The sequence below is a fragment of the Amphiprion ocellaris genome, chromosome 21 (assembly GCF_022539595.1).
Source record: "Amphiprion ocellaris isolate individual 3 ecotype Okinawa chromosome 21, ASM2253959v1, whole genome shotgun sequence".
Taxonomy (NCBI): Eukaryota; Metazoa; Chordata; class Actinopteri; family Pomacentridae; genus Amphiprion; species Amphiprion ocellaris.
Window position 1 is genome coordinate 13166350 of NC_072786.1, and position 22468 is coordinate 13188817.

The 22468-nt window shown below is 38.1% G+C and overlaps 1 protein-coding gene across 1 annotated transcript in view; it reads right to left on the reverse strand.

Annotated features, from left to right (window-relative positions):
* Positions 1-11606: 11606 nt before the first annotated feature.
* Positions 11607-22468, reverse strand: part of apaf1 (apoptotic peptidase activating factor 1) — a 54413-nt gene continuing 43551 nt past the window's right edge. The window contains exon 27 of the mRNA XM_023284760.3: positions 11607-13392. Coding sequence (XP_023140528.2) covers positions 13246-13392 — 147 coding nt within the window. The 3' untranslated portion in view covers positions 11607-13245. The remainder of the gene's footprint in view (positions 13393-22468) is intronic.

Sequence of the window (22468 nt, forward strand, 5' to 3'; positions counted from 1 at the left end):
TTTGTTCCATTTCAATCTCCACTACCCTCCTCAATCTCCAACTAGTTTCAATAGTGATAACTAAAGTCTGCATTTTGGCCGTTTCTCAGTCCACTTCTTGTGACGTAGCCACAAATGTGTTTCCCAAATTAGCCCAAACCATCTGGGCAGATGGGTGAGGGAAGGTGAAGCCGTTAAGGAGAAATGGGAAGTGGCCCAACATGGAACGAGTTCTGGCCCGAAGCCCTTTGGCTCGATGAGAGAAAGCAATAAAGGTGGCGCGCAGCTGAGCCAACAGCTGACAGGAACAGGAACCAACGGCTGGCCAAGGTCAGTAAAAACAGAGCACACACACGTACACACTCACATCCACATGGGGTGAGAGTGTAACGGCACACCACGGTCAAAAAACACAGGTGAATGATACTGTGGTGACCCAGCACTCGACGGGTGTCGGAGATCTAATGGCCAGAGAGCAGAAGGACAACATTTGTGTGTCTGTGTATTGAGTCGTGTGTAAGAGTTGGCATCTGAGACAGTCTTGTAATCACTGTAGCTGCTATTGTTGGCAGCCATCACAAGGCCTGACACTAGTAAGGGTACACACACACACAAAAACACACATAGACATGATAAATAAAGCCGTAGTCAGAGTCCTTGGTTTATACAAACCTCCCTCTTCTGTCAAACTAAGCAACTCCTGTTTTAATGTGATCCTTCTTCTTGCATGGGTTAAAACTCATTTTAAAAAAGACAGATCTACAAAAACAGATATATTGGCTGATGTAACTTGTTCCAACAGTGTTGGAAATGTTTCCTCCTTTTAATTTCTCACTAATTGGATGGAACATAGTCAACATTCTTTAAAGACTATGTTTAAGGAATTTAAATAATGTGTTCACGTATGTACACTACCGATCAGAAGTTTTAGAACGCCCCAATTTTTCAATTTTTTTTAATGAAATTCCAGTTGTTCAAGTCCAATGAATAGCTTGAAATGGTACAAAAGTAAATGATGAACTGCCAGAGATAAAAATAAATAAATAAATAAGGTTGCCCAAAACAGAAAAATGACGGACATTTCAGTATTATACAAAAAGATCTTTCTCAGGGAAAAACTTCAAGCTGTTCCGCAGCAGTAGAGGTTGACGAAGCCTTGAAAGTTGGTGCTACTAAACCTACACGTGTCCCAACTTTTCTTGATTACTTACAACCCCCTCTGTCTGCATAAAAGTAGTGTTGGAACCCACCGTGGCACCAATTCCTCGAGAGCATTATGTGAACAGTACTGTACTGCAGAAAGTAGTGTGTTGCTATAAAAATGACGAGAAAAAGGCGATTATCAATAGAAGAGAGACAGACCACCATAACACTTAAAAATCTAGGTCTTTCCTACAGAGGAACTAAGTCAAGGTGTCAGTGAGCAGTGAGTTTTCTTCACCATCAAAAGGTACTCAGAAACCGTTGGAAACTCTGACAGGAAGAGGTCTGGAAGACCCAAAGTCACAACAGAATCAGAAGACAAGTTTCTGAGAGTCAACAGCTTGAGTGATAGGCGGCTGAGCTTCAAGCACAGCTTAACAGTGGTCGTAGTAAGCAAGTCTCAGTTTGAACTGTGAAGAGAAGACTTAGAGTTTCAGATTTGACAGGTCGAGTTGCAGCAAGCCGTCACAATGAAAAAAAGAGGTTTGCCTGGGTTATGAAACACCGCCAATGGACTACTGAAGACTGGAAGGAGGTATTGAGGACTGATGAATCAAAATTTAAAATCTTTGGTTCATTACACATGATTTTTGTATGCCGTCAAGTAGGAGAAAGGATGGTTCCTCAGTGTGTGACATCAACTGTCAAACATGGAAGAGGAAATGTGATGATCTGGGGCTGTTTTGCTGGATCCAGGGTCGGTAACTTGTACAGAGTGAGAGTTACCCTGAACCAAAACAGCTACCACAGCATTCTGCAGCACCATGCAGTACCCTCTGGTATGTTCCTGGTTGGTCAGGGGTTCATTCTACAGCAAGATAATGACCCAAAACATGAAGTCCAAGCTATGCCAGAACTACCTTAGGAAACAAGATGGGAAGCTTGAAAACATGTAGTACCAGCACAGTCTCTAGATTTAAACCCCATGGAGCCGGTTTGGGATGAACTGGACAGAAGAGTGAAAGCAAAGCAACCTACAAGTGTCACACATTTATGGGAACCTCTGCAACAGAGTTGGGAAGAATTTTCTGAAGAATATTTGATTTCCGTTGTGAAAAGAATGCCACGAGTGTGTTCAGCTGTTATGTCTGCCAAAGGTGGCTAATTTGATAAGTCAAAAGTTTAGAATACATTTTGGTTTCTAAATAGATTTTTTTAACTTAATTTGTTTGTTGTATGCTTTCAGGACAGCCAGATATTAACATGCGCAATTTCCAATACAAAACTGTAAAAATTGGGGTGTTTAAAAACTTTTGACCAGTAGTGTATATGAACAATAGGTACTATGACATGACCGAAGCCTCAACATTTAGTCAATTAATCAATTCACAGAAAGCAACCTGCAACTATTTTGACAGTCATATAACTGCTGCTTTGAAAATTGCTGCATTTAGGATCATAGGATGAATAAAGCAAGCCACCTAATGGGGCTGTCAGAAAGTACAATGGGCATTTTCCAAATTTTCTGACACTGCCTGAACAAAACAACCTGGACAATGATAGTTGCTTGCAGGTCTCATGGACGCCAATTTTTTAGAACTGTGGAATACCAACATAGGCTGAAGAAAGTCTCATAGCTAAGGTAAAATTAGTTGATTAATCAACCAGTACACTAAAAAAACTTTATCTACAGAAATGTAACAATTTTGATAATGGATGAATGGACGTCAAATTGATAGATCAAAAACACTAAATATTAGTTGATTTCACTCTCAGTGTGATTATTTGCTTTTGTCTAATTTATGACACTAATTTAATTATCATTTTATTAGATGGAAATTTCACTGTACTTTTAACATTCTTTTTGATACACTGTGTATATACACCTTTGGACACTTGTATTAACATTGTACCTATAAGTAGATTATATGAATATGAACAGCATGAAATAAAAGCCAAAGTCATTTTCTTCTTTTTATTTACTGCTGTGTTCTGATCTCAAATTCAAAAGTTTCAAGCAGTAAAAAAATCACTTTTACTCGGTTCCAACTTGAGACAAATTGTTCCACACTGGGGGCAAATCAGCAAACAGAATCAGTAATGGGTCAGGAATAAAAATAATAATAACACTGCTTAAAATATGGCCTAAGAAAAGCTACTTTTACTAACTTTCAGTGCCAGATTGTTCTTTTGATAAAGCATCAGTTAAATGTGCAAAAAAAAAAAAGTCTGCATCTTTAGTCCTGTTTACAGCCATTTACAATACATACTAGCATTTAAATGTAATATTTGGTGCCATCAGGTGCGGTGAAAAATTTTGTGAGCCTAAATTGTGTTGTTGCACCTACATGAAAAAGTTAGACCCATCAGTAAAACCAATGAAAAACTTTACTGTTTTTGAGACCCATTTGAAAGACTCATATATATTAATTCTGAATTCTATTCAAAGATGGCCTGACAAATTGTGTGACTTTGTGCTTCCATGGGAGCTGTTGACAAGAACAAATATAAAGAGAAAAGGTAGCTTGATACATTTATTTTAAAAAAATAGAAATTTGTAGCCACATTATACCTAAATATTCATTTCAATCTCTATCACACTGTCACACATACACTCGCACCCTACGAACACAAGCTGACACTCAGACATGTTCACACCTCCCTCTCCTGAGTACATACATGTGCGACCGTATTTAGGCTCAACATTCCTCACTGTTTCAAAGTGTGTGTCGTGTGTTTGGCAGGCTACCCGAAAATCTGCATGCACAATTGCACTTTGCCACAAGCTTGAAAAATAACAAACAGTAAAAAATTAATGAGAGGAAAGGGGTAGAGCAAAGAGAACAGAGAGAATGAAAACAAAATGAAAGTCTTAGACAGCAGACGGAAAGCCAGAGGGGAGCTTAGTTCTTTTGAAATAGAACCTTTTCAAATCTCTTGGGAGTCCACGTGTGACTGCAGACCTCTCACTGGCAAAGTAGAAAGGTTTAAATATCAGCCTCGCATTAGCTTACACCCCTAAACAGATAATGCTGCTGAAGGAGACCAATTAGCCTTGTAGGCCTCTGAACTTTACATTTCAAATTACTTTTTAAAGGGGACAATTTACAATGTGAATATGCAAAATAAATTTCTGATTTTACCTCTTGCTATGACTCCCTATGATGCAATTCAACATATCTGCAATCAACAAGGGCGCAGTGCCTTCATTTCAAAATTTGTTAAACCAAATAAGCCTGAAACCAAAATAGGACACAGTGAGACACTTTGGGAGACTGTGAACATCATTCATGAGTGCAGCAGCAGAATATTTTTTAGCTCCTGAGACATTCAAGTCAGACAATATTCAAGAGGAGAAGTAAAAAATCTCCTCTTATTTTACGCCTGGCCATGCCACAGTGAATTAGCACTTGCAGTGTGACAGACATCAGAGACTGCGAAAAGGAAAACCCTGGCCCTGCTGCAACCGTGAGGGGAAGGTGGTGTCAGTGGTGTGTAGACACTCAGACAGCCAGATAGCTGTAATTACTTCGGCAGCAGACAAAGATTAATTAAAGCAGGAGAGAGTAGAATTAATGAGGTTAGCGCTCACCTCAACCAGACTCTAAAAACTTCACACCATTCCCATGGAGACTGCAGAGCGTGTAAATGCACGTGGTAACAAAGATGCATACAAAAGAAGATGAAACAAGCCACGGAATTTAGTATTTCCATGTATGCAATGTTAGAGGCACGCAGAGGAACAGTAAGATTGTTTTAAATCACACAAAGCCTGACAAATTTGCTATTTCAAAGCAGATAGCTGAACCTAATCCTACCTTCAAGGGCTGGGAGTATCAGATACGTTTAATTTACAATTGAAGGCAAAGCGATCACACCTGATTACATGAACTTGGCAAAGCTGTCCATACAGGTGTAATTGCAAACAAGATTGGATCAGGAACAATTTGAGAGGCTCATTCTTTGCTCACATTAACCCACAGCTATGAACATGCTAAAATCAGACAGCTATGGTCTTAGAAAAATGTGTGTGGCTTTAACACGATTAAAGCTTCCTCTAACAATATTTGCCTCAAGCTGCAAACATCTCGTCCAAAACCTATGACAGACAACACCTGAAATTTGGGATGTCTTTTTTTCTTGTGCTGAAGGCGGTTTGAAATCCTGGAAATATCCATCTCACACCTCACTGAGCTTATACAACCTGATAAATGGGCCTGTGCAGCAGAAAACCTGGGAGAATTTACATCATCCACTAAATAACAAAATATAAATAGAAAGCACTGACAGACATCTGGCACCGTTGCAGTAGCATGTCATATGGCTGCTCCAAGTGTTGCACCATAACTGATTCAGGTCTCAAATCTGACAGGCAGCCATGATGCTCTGCAGCACCCAGAATGACTGCAGACCCCCAGACAGATGCTTTCAAGTTTAATGTCAAAGTATAAGTAAGTGGTGCTGTCCTGTTTTGGGCAGATAACAAGGACTGTTGTTGTGTGTTGCTGGAGCTCATTGTTATTTCAAATTTATAGACAAGGACAGATTTACCACAAGAATTCAAAGCAGGTCCTCAGGATGAAAAACAAGTGGTGATGTCATGACAGCAGTATTTTACCCAGCAAGAGATTATGGTAAAAGATGGTGGGGGCGCGTTTCAGACCCTAACTCATCTCTCGCAACTGATGTATTTGACTGGCCTCTGATGTCAGCTTCAGCTTATCAGCTGGCTAGATTATTAGCTACCACTTCCACCCACTTTTTCTTATTTTGTATAAGAAAGCACTCATTTGACGGAGGACCGTGAAAATGTGAGTAATAACTGGCAAAGTCAAACCTTTAAATCACTAAACAAAATCTTAAATGTGGTCAAAAATTAAGTCAGGTTTCTGGAACTATGTGCAGGGGGTCCTTGACTCACGTCGTGGTTCTGTTCCTACAGATTGATGTAAGTCGATTTTCGCCTTAAGTCTGAACTCCGGAGAAATTGTAAACAAAGCTGTTACGTGCATCACGATATTGATCAGTTCTTCATAAAAAATGTGAATACTAATGACTTTCATGCATGTATGAGTCATTTTACAAGAAGATAAAAGAATATGTTCCACTGTTTTTACAACTTGACCTAATAATGCCAATGTCTGTCGGTGTTTCACCCTGCTCCAAGCGTTTTATTAAATCTAATTTCACTTCCATGGTGTGTTGCCCTGAAGACAGAATTATCAATGTACTTTTATTTTGAAAAAGCCTTTATTTTGAAGTTGTCTGCTGACAGTTGTCACTTCCTGTCCACCGTTGGCTTTACATACATACGTGCTTTTCTGGATGAAGGGCTCTGTCATAAATAATTAACTTCATTTTTGGACTTACTGGTTAAGTTAAAAGGATTTATTTACATGCATTTATTTTGTTTGAGTCTGTTTTTGTTGCAGTTTTCACTCTGTATTGTGTATCAAGAGCCACAGTAAAGAAGTCAAGTTTGCTACGACTCAGGATTCATTTTGCAAGCACGAGTTTAACTAGGTAGATAGTTGCAGCTTTTACCATCACCATTTTTTTTTGCCATCAGAAGAGTGTGACTTACGCTTAGGAGCCATAATGAAGGGCAAAAAGTTAGCGAATGTAGCCCAATCCAAGGTGGTGTTCAACTGGCGAATGTAAACAAAGCCGTCTGATAGTGCAGCGTGACGACGTGTTGGACCGCTTCGCTCACCAACTAGTTCCACGTAACCAGTTTCCACGTAACAACGAAACGCCGTAGGTCGAGGACATCATAAACCGAGGACCCCCTGTAATTTGGTAGTGGTTACATTTTTTTAAAAAAGACAGTATGAAGTGCTAGTACAATTCATGATTGTACATATGTGGGACAAATGTTTCCAGTAGGAAAATCATGATGAAAGGGTTTTGTGTTTTTCTGGTTCAAAATGGGACTTTGGAGGGTGACTACATATGACAGGAGGGATCAGACTATGTGACCTTATTTGACATAAAACTTGATTTAAAAAAAAAAAGTGTAATATGCTTGAGTAAATGTAACCCCAATAAACAAAACAGCCTCTTCAATTTATTAATACAAATGGTAAAACTCAAAGAAAAAAATCGGCTAAGTGAGTCTAATTAGTACCAATTTAAAGTGTTACCCAACAATTTCTATGGGTCCTGAACCCTCAAAAACACTCAACCTGTGACAACAAACCCTTCAGTATAAGGTGGCAATTGCAATCGGTCACAGTCACATCTCATGTTAGCCCTGTACACATCAGACAGAAATCTAATTAATTAGGCACTGATGAAGCACACCACAGCTCTATCATGACAGCTATAACACATAACTCAGATGACAGCTGCACTTGAGCAGTAGAAGTTAACCTAAAGTCAACTGGTAGATGTGATGACAGGGAGGTGGTAGGATCATAAATCAGATACACTGCCTCAGTAAATGTGAACATCTCATGTCATCATGCACCATAGACCAGACTGACCTCCAGTCTTAGTGTAAATGAGTGAAGTGATGTCAGTATACAGGCTATATATATAAATGTATATGTGGAACATGAGCTACACCTGTTGTGGTTAATTTTAAGCGGGAAGTTATATATTCTGCTACTATTTAAATGTCATCACCAGCGCAGCAGCCAGGATATTTTGAATGTAGCAGGAATAGAAGAGGTTAGAAATTAATACTATATGCATTATATACTTCATAAATACTGAACAGATGGGATAATTATTCATATCAACTTTGCTTAAAATATGTACATTAGAATTTTTCCACCACATTGATGCCCACACAGATACAGCCTAACCACCACATTTATACCCTTTATAAGGGCTTTGTGGCATAACAACAAGAAATAGAAAACTTTCACTTATGAAGCAATGCAGGCCTGAACTATTATTTAAATTAACATCAAAAGCACAGTATGCATAAATGCAAAATCTAAGTCAAAGGATCTGCAATTTGTCACAACATATTGGTGGAAAAGAAATGCATAAATGATCATTCCAACTAAAATAATGCATTTTATGGGAGATATTTTCCCATATCTTCGAGCTCTACAGTGACATATCTAGTAAAAAGTATGGGTTTGTGAACCAACAAGCAGCTACTTTTAACAAAAGTCGTACAGTGTGCCAACAAACACCACATTTATCGGATCTGATGTCAGACAGTGTGCATCTGGAGATATTAAAAGTCCAGACTGTATGAAGGCCCGCAAACAAGGTCATCTCTGTGAAAACAAACCCACGTGTAAAAGCTGTCAAACGGTCATCTGTCAACAGGTCAAACTCAGCCTACGTGCAACTGCATATGACACTGGATATTTGATGTTTCAGATCTGTCTTATAATTATATTGACACACTGGAAAATGATTCCAGGATGTGTTATCAATGCAAACTGGATGATGTAGCTTTGGATGTGAGCCTGGGCACGTTTCCGGCTGAAGAAAGGAAAGACCACCAACCGGTAGGTGATATTTATTGTTACTTGATTAACAGCCACATTTAATCATCCTATGCAAAAGTACAAGCAGGTTAGATTAAATTAGATTTAAGCCTCTAATTCTGATTTGACAGTGAAGGAGAAATTAAACTGAAACCGTTATAAAGAATCTGTAGTCTCTCAGCAACAATCTAATCCAGTTTGGATCAATCTATATATTATGGATTTCAGTATTTTCACGCATAAAATAAATATTTTTAAGACCAGAAACCGTGTTTTAAAGAAGCTTTAGGCTCTACAGGACATTCTAATCCAGCCTTGACCTATTACTATAAAGTAGTTTTAGATCTAGATCCTGGTCCAATGATGTAAAAAAAGGAACCAAGTCTCCCTTTTTGCAATTTTAACAAACAGAGGTTTCACAAATCAGAAATTGTTTCAAAGAGTCTTTAGCATCTGTAGGGCAATATAGTCCAGATTTGATCACTCTTTATGTGGTAGTTTTAGATCTGGACATTTCCTCATGTGGTCCACGTGTGGAAAAAAAAAACAGCAATGTCTGTCATTTGTGCGCTTTCACAAATGGAATAAAGGTCTCAAATCAGAAACTAAAGACTCTTTAGCCTCTGTAAACAACCTAGTCTCGACTTGATCGCTCTATATGTAGTGGTTTTAAATCTCAGCCTGGTGTGATGTGGTTCAAGTGTGGGAAAATGTCCTTTTTTCACAAATAGAATGCAGGCTTCACGAATTTGAAAACAGGTTTCAGACATCATTGAGGGTTTAGCTAACACATTTTTTGCCACTAAAATGTGGGGAATAGAATCACAGCACTGTAAGTTGAATTTGCCTTCATTTTTCCTTTAACTACCAACCACATACCAACATCTTAACACGAACTAACCAGTTAAACGAACAATAAACACTTGGCGTCACAGCAGGGTGTCTTACCTTAAACCAGGTGTTTGTTCTTAGCTTGCCTCTGTGCAGAACCGTCACAGATTATGTCCGGGATCCTGACAACACTGAATATTATTCCTGGCAGTATGGACAGGTGTCACCATGTTCTCAAATCATCCTTTGGGCCATAAAATTAGTAGAAAACAAGGCCCAACGTGGCGCAGGTCACGTTAGCTTAGCCAACATCAAGATTAGCTTAGAGCAGCAGGCGCTGTTTAGCGAACATTTTCCACCGCTGCGCTGTTTTATCCCGAATTGTCTTCCAAATCAGCATTTTCTACATCTTTCACAATACTACTCTTGTAACTGTCCGCTTTTTCATTTGTTTCTCAAAATTTGCCAAACAACTAACCCGTTTTTTCGCCTGTTTCGTCTAAATGACCGCCAAGTCACCCGGATGGAGCTAACAGCCGCCACCGCTGCGCTAATTGCTAAATGTGATCAGCAGCGGCACCGTGTGGTCTGGAGAGTAACTGCATGTAGCTTAGCATTTACAACCGAATAATACTTATTAGTAGTAGTATGAGTGTTAGTAGTAATAGAAGTAGTAGTAGTATGAACAGTAGTAGTAGTAATTGTTCTTCTTGTTGTTGAACAGCTTCTTAATACATACTTCAGTTGACTCAGTATTTACACCAACAGGGTTTGTAGTGACACTGCTTTTATTTTACGTGCTCCATTTCTTAAGAAACTAATATTGCTGTAGAAAATGCAGCTACAAAAAACATATGCACTGTCAAAGATCATTACAGTCAATACAATAATATAGTAAAATTCGGATCATTTTAATACTGAGAAAGACTACAGAAAATATACACTTTATTTAATATTATTAATGCCATTTGAAATATTACTTTCCCAATAATTTGTGTACCATCAGGTTTAGTATCGTGTAATATTCCAGTACCAGTCCATGACTTTATCATGTGTTATCACAGAATCACTGTCAATATTGAGTCTTATTTTTCCATTGTAGTGTTATTTTAGCTTATTACTTGTTTTCGGTAAGGTATTGTACGCTGATCTATTTTTGTTCTCATGTTATGTCATTTTGTTTTCTGAGCAAGATCTGACAAAAGAATTTCTTCAGGATTAATAATGTTCTGCCTTTTTGTTTGTTTCTTTTTTCTTTTATTTTTCTTAAAGCTGTTTTAAAAATGTAATTGTTTAAATTCTGCATCGCCATTCCAACAACTCCAGCCTCTTAGCCGTCACTCTGTACCGAGTGCTACATTTATTAATATTGTACACATCCATCCCAGATCTGATTAGTTAATTAAGAGCTTTGTTAACCACTTTTTAAACTTCAGACTCAGCTCATTCAATGAAATCAAAGTCAACTGATGAGTGGATATAGTAAAGAAAGACACATATTAGCTACATTTAATACTGTCCTCCACCCCGTGTGTAACTCAGTATTATTCCAGCAGGTGTGCTTAATATCATTTGCACTGTATGGCAAATATATTCTGTATTATTAAACTAGATGCCAGCTGCCAATAAAGACTGACCGATCCAGATTTTTAAAAACTGATGACAATGTTAGTCCACAGATAGTCAAATTTAGACAACAAAACAATACAAAACAGGGCAATGTGTTCATTATCTTGCCAAAGGAAGCAGGTATTTTTGTCTGCTGCTGTTAATAGCTCAGCATCTCAAACAAAACGACAAGGATGAAAGCAGAGTTTTACCTTGTAAACACCTGTTAGTGATTTAGCGCTTTCTGCACTGCTGCTGTACAAATAAAACTCTCACAACTGTCATATTCTTCACCTAAAGTGCAAACAGATGATGAAAACCTGCTTTTGAAATCCTATTAAACAAGTTACTAAAGCGTACTCTCATGCAAATAATTTGTCCTGACAACATGTATGACTCTTCACACATCATTCTGGGTGTGAAAATCTATTTTCAGGATGAGTGACACATCGACCAAGTCAGTCTGGTGGAGGAGGGAGGAGGGACATCTGACTGACAAATGTAGAAACAGACAGCATTATCATCGTCAAAAAGGGAATTTATCACGTGATATTAAAACTTGACAGATAATATAAGGACAGACACACAACAACGTCACAGCGGATGTAGTTTAATCTATAAATTAGACTCACATAGCATCACACCATATAACAGTATCAATACATCCTGAGCAGATATCAACGTATCAGCAGATAAAGTTTTCTAGAGACATCCTCACAGGGAAGAAATCTGCTGATTGAATTTTACTTTAAAGCACCGACCAGGAAGAGCACAATGTGAAAATGACACCATTGGCATTATTTAGAAATGATGAAATGCACCTTATTTTTATTTATTTATTGTATTCTTGTGCTTAGAACTCCTCCTGGACCTGGAATCTAAATGATCCTGACATGAATATGGCTGATAGTCACGTATTTAGAGATAAGTACTAAAAGGCGACCCGCAGCATGTCATTCCACTGCTCTCTCTTCACTGTCATATCAGATAAAATGCCCAAAAATAAATCTTTAAAAGAAAATAGAAGAACTGAAAGTAAGGATCCGTGTCTGAACATGAACAAAAGCTTCCTGAATGATTGTAATTCCTGCTTCAAAGTGCTTAGAACAGGAAAAGGCTCAGTAGTAAGACAACGTGCAGGTATAAATGTTCCTAAAAGTGGTATGTAGAGGTAAAGGGGACTGGTACAAAATTTTAAAAGGCAATTTATAGAGCACAAAAAGAGCTCTTTTTAACATTAGCAAGTGGAAACTGATTGTAACTTGTAAATCATATACTGTGTTTTTGTTTTTATATAGAAAATATTTACCTTTTATCTAGGCGTAAACGTAGAAATAGTTGGAAGTACAAAGTCTCACAAGCTTTGAAAAAAATTTGAAATCGATGTCACATCATTAAATTTTCAGCATGCTATACTTCTACTTATCAAAGTGCACTGATAGTTCTGGCGGATTGCTGGTGGATTGAGAAGGCATCTACACAAGACATATGCTAGTGCCCACAGTATTCCCATTCACATTAAGGCTAAGGCAAAACTGTTCATACTGAAGATGAAGATTAGACCCAAAAAACTGCCCTCAAACATGAAGAAAAAACAGTTCAAAAACATCACAAGAACAGACGAATCTAATGCACTTCATGACATCAAGCAGACCAGCAGACATGCGTGATAGCTTATATCAATCACATACAGCAGAGTGGAAGGTCTCACACATCACATGCAGTAATGCAGAACCCTTATGCAATATGGATTCATATTCATATTCACGTTTCAATTAATGCAAGATTCACATATTTTTAGTATTTTGATATTCATCTACAAATTAGTGATGACATTTTATTTTTTCTTAGTAAATGTGTTGCTTCTTAATGCACCTCTCTTTGCTTTTATAAGATATTTAAATTCATTTTATGTACAAACTATTTGCATCTACTCTGTGTGTAAAACAGAGAGATGGAAGCAGAAGCTTTCATGTTGGATCTCAACAGCTGAGTGAAATTTAACACCACAGAACCTAAGATGTATGTGTGTAATGCTCTACTTTAACATTGTAATGCAGCATCTCGCAGTTTAACCTTTTGTAAGAATCCTTAATGCAACCAAATACGTCCATTTCTGCATATATTTTGTAACACTGAAGTTTTTGACAAGATAGGGTATCGTTTGGCTGGATAGTAGTGTTTCCTTTCTGTCTTCTGCTGGACTTTCGGCACAGTCGTTGCACTGCCGTCATCACGCCACCCTCTGGAGGATGTAGAGGATGCCGATATTGTCGATGGTAACAAAGGTGGAGAAGTCCGATGACACGTGGACCTTCTTCAAAGCGCTTCCTGTTGGATAGAAGGTCTGCAGGGCTTCTCCTTTTTCCACATTCCACCACTGGATATAAGACAAAGACAGAGAAACTGTTGGAATGGTTTCAGCTTTTAACAGACATTACAGTGTTTTCAGACACCTGAGCAGGGGAAGAGTGAAGACAAAATAGTGTCCAAACTTAGTGAGCTGTTCGGTTAAAAGGACAGAGATTGGCAAACACTTGAGGCACAGAATCAGTAGAACTGCCAAGCTGCATGTCTTTTGCATAGTAGGAGCACACTTTGATATCAAAGAATGCTGGAAGAATTTAGTAAAATATGCAAAAAGACGGTGATGCTTTGTGAGGTTGACCAACTGTGCAGAATACAAGTCTGCACTAAAAAGCATTTAAACTACCAGGAAGCCAAAGAGGAGGAAGAGTTTAACCAGTCATAGCAGTGGATTCGTTCTCCTTGCCTTTACCCACTTACTTGAAAAAATAAATTCACAAGCAGAGACAACTGACAAGTGCATAATATCATTTCAAGAGACAGTAGCAAAGCGACAGCAACACTCTGGCTGGCTGGTTCCTAAAGTGAGGATTGTTCTTTGAAGGCAATGCAGAAAGCTGAGCTTGTGAACTGAGTTAACATTAACCTGGCAATACACATGCATTTACAAGCTTGTTTAATTTAAGTTTGCACAGTAAGCTATATTATCTGTGTGTCACATATGGTTTAACATGACTTTTCATAGTATTCAGATTAATAATTATTGCAGTAAAACCCGTAATGACAGTGACAGGAGCAGATGATGCAGATTTCGAGATGCCATGGCTCCTCATGTTAAGACATTTAGTGTGCATGTTTTACTGATACTGATCTTGCCATGAATCAAGGATCTACCATAAATAATTTGATATTGAATTAAATGCATTTTCAGAACATTGTATATGTATTTGCAAATGCAATTAATAAAATTGGATATAATTATGTCCGGAATGGTAGAACCAGCTATACATTCAGTTATATTACGAGAATCAAAATTACATGAAATGCTCATACTGGCATAAGATGCTATGAGGAAGAGATATATTCAGTTAATTCATATTTCTTGATGTAGAAATATAATGGTACACACACATTTTGGCATAAGGTGTTTTTCTAAGACTTTCTTCAAGGGTGGCAGGTTTGAAAAAGAGATGTTTCCCTATTAATGTGACACAAAATCTCTTGAAAAAGGAAAAAATCTGTCACTTTTCCAGATCTTCAAGGAACAGTTTGCCTTCCTTCATCTCAGTTGCACTTTCTTGGATAATGCTTATCCCAGGTTTTATTTTGTGTCTAAGGTACAATTCAATATTTTCTTTCGTTGGCTAAGATAAAATCAAACATGTTTGAGGCTGCCGCTACATCTGAACCATTTTACACAATGTGCCTACACAACATGAACCACCATAACGTGCGTTTCTCTGGGAGGAAGAAGTAAATCATCGGGCTCCATCTGAATCTGACCCTGAGAGAAAGACAGAAAAGTCAGACAGACAGAGAGATTTATGGCGGCTGCCCAGGAGACCATGGTGAATTTAATAGTACTATATTACCAGACTCAAACGCACACGGTCTCACTCAAACAAACCCCCAACAGCTTCCCTGAGTGATTCTGTTTAATCTCGGTTTAAAGTTGACATTTTCCATTGAAGCTCCATCTCACTGGGATGAGTCATCAAAGGCACATGGAGTCAATCATTTATCGCTCGGCGTTAATGCGTGTGTGCACATTCAACTTTGACAAAATTTAGCATGGCAACAAGACATCAAAACAAGAAAATGCAGCCCTTTCAGCTAGACGACACGAGTCAAATCAATAGGTTGAAGCCTGAGTGGTGCATCATGTTTTTGTTATGAGGCTTTAGCAGCTCTGAGTGAATGTGTGTGTATGAAGTGAAGAAAGCAGGCCAGTTCCTCAGCCTCTCGACAGACAGGCGGACAGACAGACTGCAGCAAAAGAGGTGGCGACAACAGATGTCTGGCTTATAGGACACACACACACGCTCACACACACAGTCCATTAATCATACAAACCCTTCAGTAACTTTAAAAGGGAGCTCATTTGCATATTTCTCAATATGGAATCAAATCATAATGAATGTCTTTAGGTTTTCCTCGTTGTTTTTTTTTTTTTTGCTGGTTGCACCATAGATATACTGCAGTGTGTGTGTGTGTGTGTGACTGCGTGTGGGTATGTGTGTACACAAACAAAAAATGGCCGACTATATTTCTGGTGCTGCAGGGGGTTGGCCATACTTCTGCTGATTGGACGCCCTGCACTGCAGCCATTATTCACAAAAACACACACACTTGCTTTCTTAAAATTCTGTGAAAGGCTTCACTGTAGCTTTATCATCCTCGACGCCACACATAATCCCTACTGAGAACTTGGTATAAAGACAGCAGAGAGAACCGTATTGATGAGTATTACTATTGGTACAAGAATAGTCATCTCAAAAATGTACAATATTTATATTTATACTGACAGCATTTGTTTTAAATTGTTTAAATGTATCTCTTTAATTAGGGTCTGAGCACCACGAAATGGTGCAAGGAACCTATTGAAAACATCCATGTTGAGTCCAAGTTTTTTACATTTTTGAAAGATAAATTTTATTTAAAAGAAGTTTTGACTTTTTTTGAGTTCTTTCTACTTCTAGTTTGATATGCATTTGATGTTCTATGTGATCTAAGTATAAATAATTGACTGGTTTACCTTGAAAATGTTATATATGGTACTGTCCATATGATACTTACTTAAAAAGGAAATATAGGTCTTGCATGAAAAGGGTAGTTAAAGTATTCTTGTTAAAGTCCTGGTTTGGACCCTCTACTGAGATATTAACATATATGATGCAATTAGATTATTAATAGTGAAGCAGCAGCGTGTCAGCAGCATGTTACAGCTGCAGCTGCTGCAGGTGGAGCTACTTTGAATCGCTTAATATCCAATTTTATATGCAGGGACATAAATCTGTGGGCTTGTCAGAAGCTTAATGGGCGAGAAAAGAAAAAAAAGCAATGTTGGGATACACAAATCTGTCACCAGTTTTTGGAGTTTTGCTGTAATTTTTGATTTTTGGTCAGATATTGGAAAAAAATGAACATTTATTTACTCAACTGCCAAACTAAAGCTGTCAATTAAATGCAGTTGAGTAGAAAGTACAATATTTCCCCTCTGGAATGTAGCGGAGTGGAAGTGGAAATAAAAAATATTCAAAATTGTGATCCAGTGTCTAGATTTTGGAGCCTTAAAGAAAAAAAGAAGAAGAAACTGATGGATTTCTGAAAAAAAACTCTCTTTATCTTTTGGTCTGCTGATTGATAAGATTTTAAAGTGTGGTTACATATGCACAAGAAGATTAAAGATGGTTCCTAAAATACAGCGCAAACTGTTTTTACAGCTGGTGATTGTGGTTGAGTAGTTTAGTGGTGTTAATTGTAGAATGCCATTAACTGCGTTTGTTGCTTTCTCTTTCTAAAAATAACTCATTATTGTCATTCCATTTGCTTCTCTCACTCGAGCTAATCGAGTTAAAGCTTGCATTGATTCAGGTAATTGGTAACTGACTGTTATCTCCTGGCAGCACAAAGCCCAGATACACAAGTACAACCTATCTGTCATGATTTGAGATGGTTTGTACAGGCGTTGAAACAAGTGTGTGGCTAATAAAAAGCAGATCATTCAGAATTAAGTTATTTAAGACCTTCTTTTCCTGATCTGACACCATTATAAAGGTCAGATCTGACAATAAATCTGTTAAATGTTCTCTTTAACAAACTGTAAGAGTCTGAGGCCTTTGAACCCAGAGTTATTAATAATTCACTATGCAAAAAGAAATCATGGTTTCTCATCTCATACATATGTCCTTTTCTAGCCCTTCACCTCGAACGCGCACTATTAAAATTTCTTACTATACATTAGTGCAAGAGAACATATACATAGAGCACACAGACTTTTTTACATAATAGCTATTAGTACAGACCCACTTCATATTTTTAATGTTTATGTATGTATGTCATGATGAATCTGTGTGATGTTTACTAGAACATCAAAGCAATGCTGTGTAATTTGCTGCCTTCGAGGATAAATGTGACCGCAGAGTGAACCTGAGATTCACCCAAACTAATTTCATATTTCTACATGGTTCCTGCTGAGTCATACAGCTAAATATGATAAATCATTGTTGTATATGATATTTAACATAATCCTCTTGGATACACATGTTTGTTTTGGGTTTTTTTTACAGGCAAAGTTCATCCAAAGTTCATTTTGCATCTTATATTTTGTTTTTCTAAGCTTAGGCAGCACTCAGGAGATACATGAATAGAAATACATTCACTCTATCAGGGTCCTCAGTTATAATCAGACCATTTTTTTGGCTTCATAACAGACATTTATGATACAAGGCCAGCTTAACCTGACTTAATCTGAACTGGATAAAATGTGGTGATTATCAAACTAAATGATTTTATCCCTCACACATAATCACACGATGTGATGTGACTAATAAGACTAAATGAGATTTTTGCCTCAACTTTTCCCAATTTATAAAATCTTGGGCATTACAACAGAATAAACGTGAGATCAGTCATTTACAGAGTTGAAACATATTTCATCTCCTTATCAATGGATTTATAAGACAGCCGGGTTGCGACTGACTTTAAATTCAAAGCTTTTTTAATACATGGTCTTTGTTGTATATTACAGCATAGCTAAAGGATATAAAGTAATTCCATTAAGTACACAGCGTAATTTAATGCAGTATACAACAGAAGTGAGTACACTCCTTTGCAACATGAATGTCAAATGATTCAAAATTGTATCAGCTCTCATAAGTGCATTATTTCAAGTAGAGTATTTTCTATTATGAATAATCAAAAAAGCAAATAATTCAGAGAGACTACATGGAAATTAGAGGCCCCAAAGTAGAGCTCAATGCAACCAAAAATCATACACCTGTGATCACCAGCAAATAAATAATAAAACCTGTACTTATTGAAACAACATTGAGTCCACATGTGACTTCCAACTGACCTAACTGCATGAACATAATCATAAAACAAACTGTGACTTTATCAGTTTTAAACTTTTGGGCTGTTTCTATCTGTCACATGGAAAAGAATTGCTAGAGGAATTGAAAAGTTTGATTGTGAGGCTTCGCAAAGATGGAAAAGGATACATGTAAATCAACTAAAATTCTGTCTAAACACAGCTGCAGCAGTAATCAAGAAGTATACAAACACTACCAGTATTCAGAGCCACAGTGGTCATTGTCCTAAAATGACAGTGTAGATAGAACACTACATTTACAAACTAACTCAAAGACAGATGGGCAGGTGCTTCAGACTTGGCGAAGGGATTAACAATGGAAACTGAAGTTTCTGTGACAGCTCAGGTAGTTTGAAGGTCACTGCATGTCACTCTCTAAGGGCGACATTCAAGAAACAACCCCTCGCTTTATCTTTGGCACAAAACTAGCCGACGAAATTTTGCTAAAAATGAAAAAAGCCTGATGAATATTGGGAGTACATTTTTTGGTCAGATGAGTCCAACATAAATTTGATCAGCTCAGACAGTGTCTAGCATGTCAAGACAACCACAGTGAATTCACAGTCCTGACAGTGAAGCACAGAAGTGGGAGCGAGATGATTTGAGGCTGCAAAGCGGCCTCCTTGCCAAGGACATTCCTGTTGTACACTGCATTTCAACAAAATGATTCAACAAAAAAAAACAAAGAATTATTTCGACCTCCAGGAGTATCCATATATGAAATGCTTGTGATTTTCCCTGTAAACTGTGTAATCCGCAGGATGAATCTCAATGTGCAAAGGTCAACCAAGTAAAAACAGAATAAATAGTTAATACACATTTTGTTAAAGATGAGTATTAGACACTGCACCAGTAACAACACAAAAGCGGGAAGGAAATCATTGCCATTTTTCATCTCATGCTTCACCAATAACTTTTCAAAGTCATCCAATGATGACTACAGTCCAGCCTCAATTTTAAACACTAAATTAGGGCATCAGAAATCAGGACAACAAAAAGTGTAACACGCAGCCTTTTCACACGAGCATTTGTTATTTTCTTCCTGGCATGAAGAGAAGGAGACATGTGTGACATGATGGAAAAAATAGACAAGATAAAGGTGGGATCGATTTGATCGGTGGAGGGATAAAACAGGAACACATACGAGAGACTGGAAGAGAGAACGAGAGACTTTGTTAAAGTGTAATTGCATCTGAATGGAGGGAAAGATGGCTGCCGGCTGCCAAAGCGTTGACAGCTCAGACAAAAGAAATAATACTCAGATGCCTGCTGCAAACACACACAGTATGTATATATGCAGAAATAAACAGCCAAACAGACGAGGGAGAGAATAAGTGGAGTCACAGAACAACAAGACTGAATCCCACAACAAACAATGGCAACAGACGAATGATGAAACTCCATGACAAAACAGAAAATAAGAGGAGAAAAACAACTCTCAACTCGAACTGGTTATAGAAAAAGGATTAACAGAGAGATGTAATGTAGGGAGAGAAGAATTAATGTTTAAAAGAGTCCACTGGCTGGATGGTGGGATGGAGGGAGATATGTGGACAGAAAGTGTGAAAATGATGTTAGTGTCAGAGTGAAGCTGGATTTACTACGAGGAGGGAAAAAAGGCCAGAAAATCACTATGTTGAATCATTTACACAGAAGGATGATGACAAGACTAGACTGGATGGCATACATATTTATGGGTTTGTATGAGGGGGAGGAAAGTGAGTTATTTTTTTATTCAGGAAAGATAAAAGTTAGAAAAAGAGAGAAAAGGTGCGCCCAGGGTAAACGATAGAAGGTATACAAACAGAGGAAGGTGCGCTAAACAAAAGAGCAAATGCAGATTAAAGAGGTAAAGATGCTGCAAACAGTGAAATGCGTTACACATTTATCATGCCAAAAACTGCAGAACAGTTTGTCCTCTCTTATGGGAATGCACAGTGGTGTTTTGTGCATTTGTGTGTGACACAGAGTGCCCATATCCTCAGAGCAGATGGTTGATGTGCTGATACCAACGCCATCACTGTGGGACCATTGATTTATGGGAAAACTAGTGAAGCGCAAAGATGGTAAATGACTATACAGCATGTGAATACTTCTGTGTTGCTGGGTGTGTGGACTGTGTGTATTAGTGTGACCATCTAGGATTTTCTTTCAGGTGGCTGGGAATATTTTCTAATATCCAACACAGCATCCTGTCTTCCTTCATTGCTGAGGCTGCTGAAATTAAATACCCCCTCCAGTGAAAATTTTATATTTTACCTTTTATGGCGTCTATGTGTTTTTTTTTAAATATATATATAATGTGGAAGATGTGTCATGAGCGAAATAAGCAGTCAGTGCAATCGCTGAGCATTTCTCCCTCGAAACTGCAGTGTACCGATGACTTTTCTCAAAAAGCACAGGTTCACACTTCCAGGGTTTCATACATAAGTAACCCAGGAAATCAGTCCAGTCTACTTGCAGGACCAGTTTCCATTTCTAACACATATGGCTGAATTACTGCAATATTCCAACTTGCCATTGCAGTATCGGAGCCAAGCCATAGGTGAGCTGGTGTGCTCTGGCTGCAGCGAGTGGGAGAGGAGTGGGTCAGGAAATAAGAAGCGGGAACTTCATAGAATTGTACATTCTAGAGGACGCATCTGTGTAAGACTGTGTAAAAAACTTCTGAATATGTAACTATAATACACAGAGGTGAGGTTTTACGGGTTTAACCAATGAACAGAGGGAGTTTAATGGAAACGCGATGGAAAGATACAATACCATGAATAGATTACTAGTTATTAGACTGTAGATTTACATTCCTATTTCTTAGAACAATGCACATTTTACATTTCATGCTCATACTTTTTCTACTTATGTTTTTATTTTTAGGGACACATTTTTCTTATAGTCTTATATTTCTAAGACTTTAAATAAGAGCAACTGTAACATAAGCAATTTTACTTCGGGGATCAATAAAGTATTTCTGATTCTGTTTCTGACAATGCAGTGATTATGACTTTAATGCAAATGCAATGAAACTAACAGTCTATTAGCTCTAAAATTCATTCAATGAAAGTAGGTTATAAAAAAACTTTTTCCATATAACTCCATATAACAGCTAGTTTAACCTACAGGTTTCTCTAATAGACCATAGAGAGGAAGTCACTGCATTTCGTTAGGTTGCTTTGCACTACATGAACTCACAGCAGGTGTGTAGGGAAGCAAATGTTTGCAGGAATGGACCCATAATTGTCAATTTCACCTTTTGTGTTTTAGGTGTTGTGAAGAATATCTTCCACTGCAACGTCAAGTTCTAGGGCGCCAAAAAAATGGCAAATGATAGTTATTATGTTTTATGAACATGGTTTGCTATTTTAGCCTATATGGTGAATTTTATGGTATTGATTGAGATGTTTAAATGGTCCTTGGCGACCTTGAACTAGATCTTTTTTTGACCCCTGAAAACTGCCCTGAGAGATGTTCTACGAGGGCAGTTCTTGTGTTCAGAACACGCACAAAAGTCCGACCTCCCCGAAAACAACATGCAAGTTCCTGCTGTAGAAAACAAATAATGCTGGTGGGAGTAAATAGCTATCAGAAGCTGTGGATGGAGAGTGTATGCACATCATCCCTGAAATGTGATGACAGAAAGCCACAAGGGCCACTGATCCCTTATCTGTAAAGTCACACCACTCTGCACGTTCAGATAAGCTCCCTCTCAGTGTCACACTCACATAGGTCAAAGTCACATCTGGGGAAGCCGGGATAGTCGCTGTGTTAGTGGGAGTAACCCCAATTCATCTCAGCCAACAACAAAGCAGCACCAGATCTGCTCCGACAGGCCCTCACCATTAGCTGCAGCGAGGCTAAATAGGTCTGCTTATTCAGGCTACCTGAGGGAAAGTCAACATCGCTTACGTAACGGAAAAACCTGCCTGTGTGTTCTTGTGAGGGCCAGAGCGACGCTTATGCGGGTGTTTGAGATGGGTGGAGGGAAGCAATTCATCTTCTTCTTACGTAAATAGCTCCAATGCACTCCTGAGGGAAAAGGTACAGTTTCTAAGCTTTATAT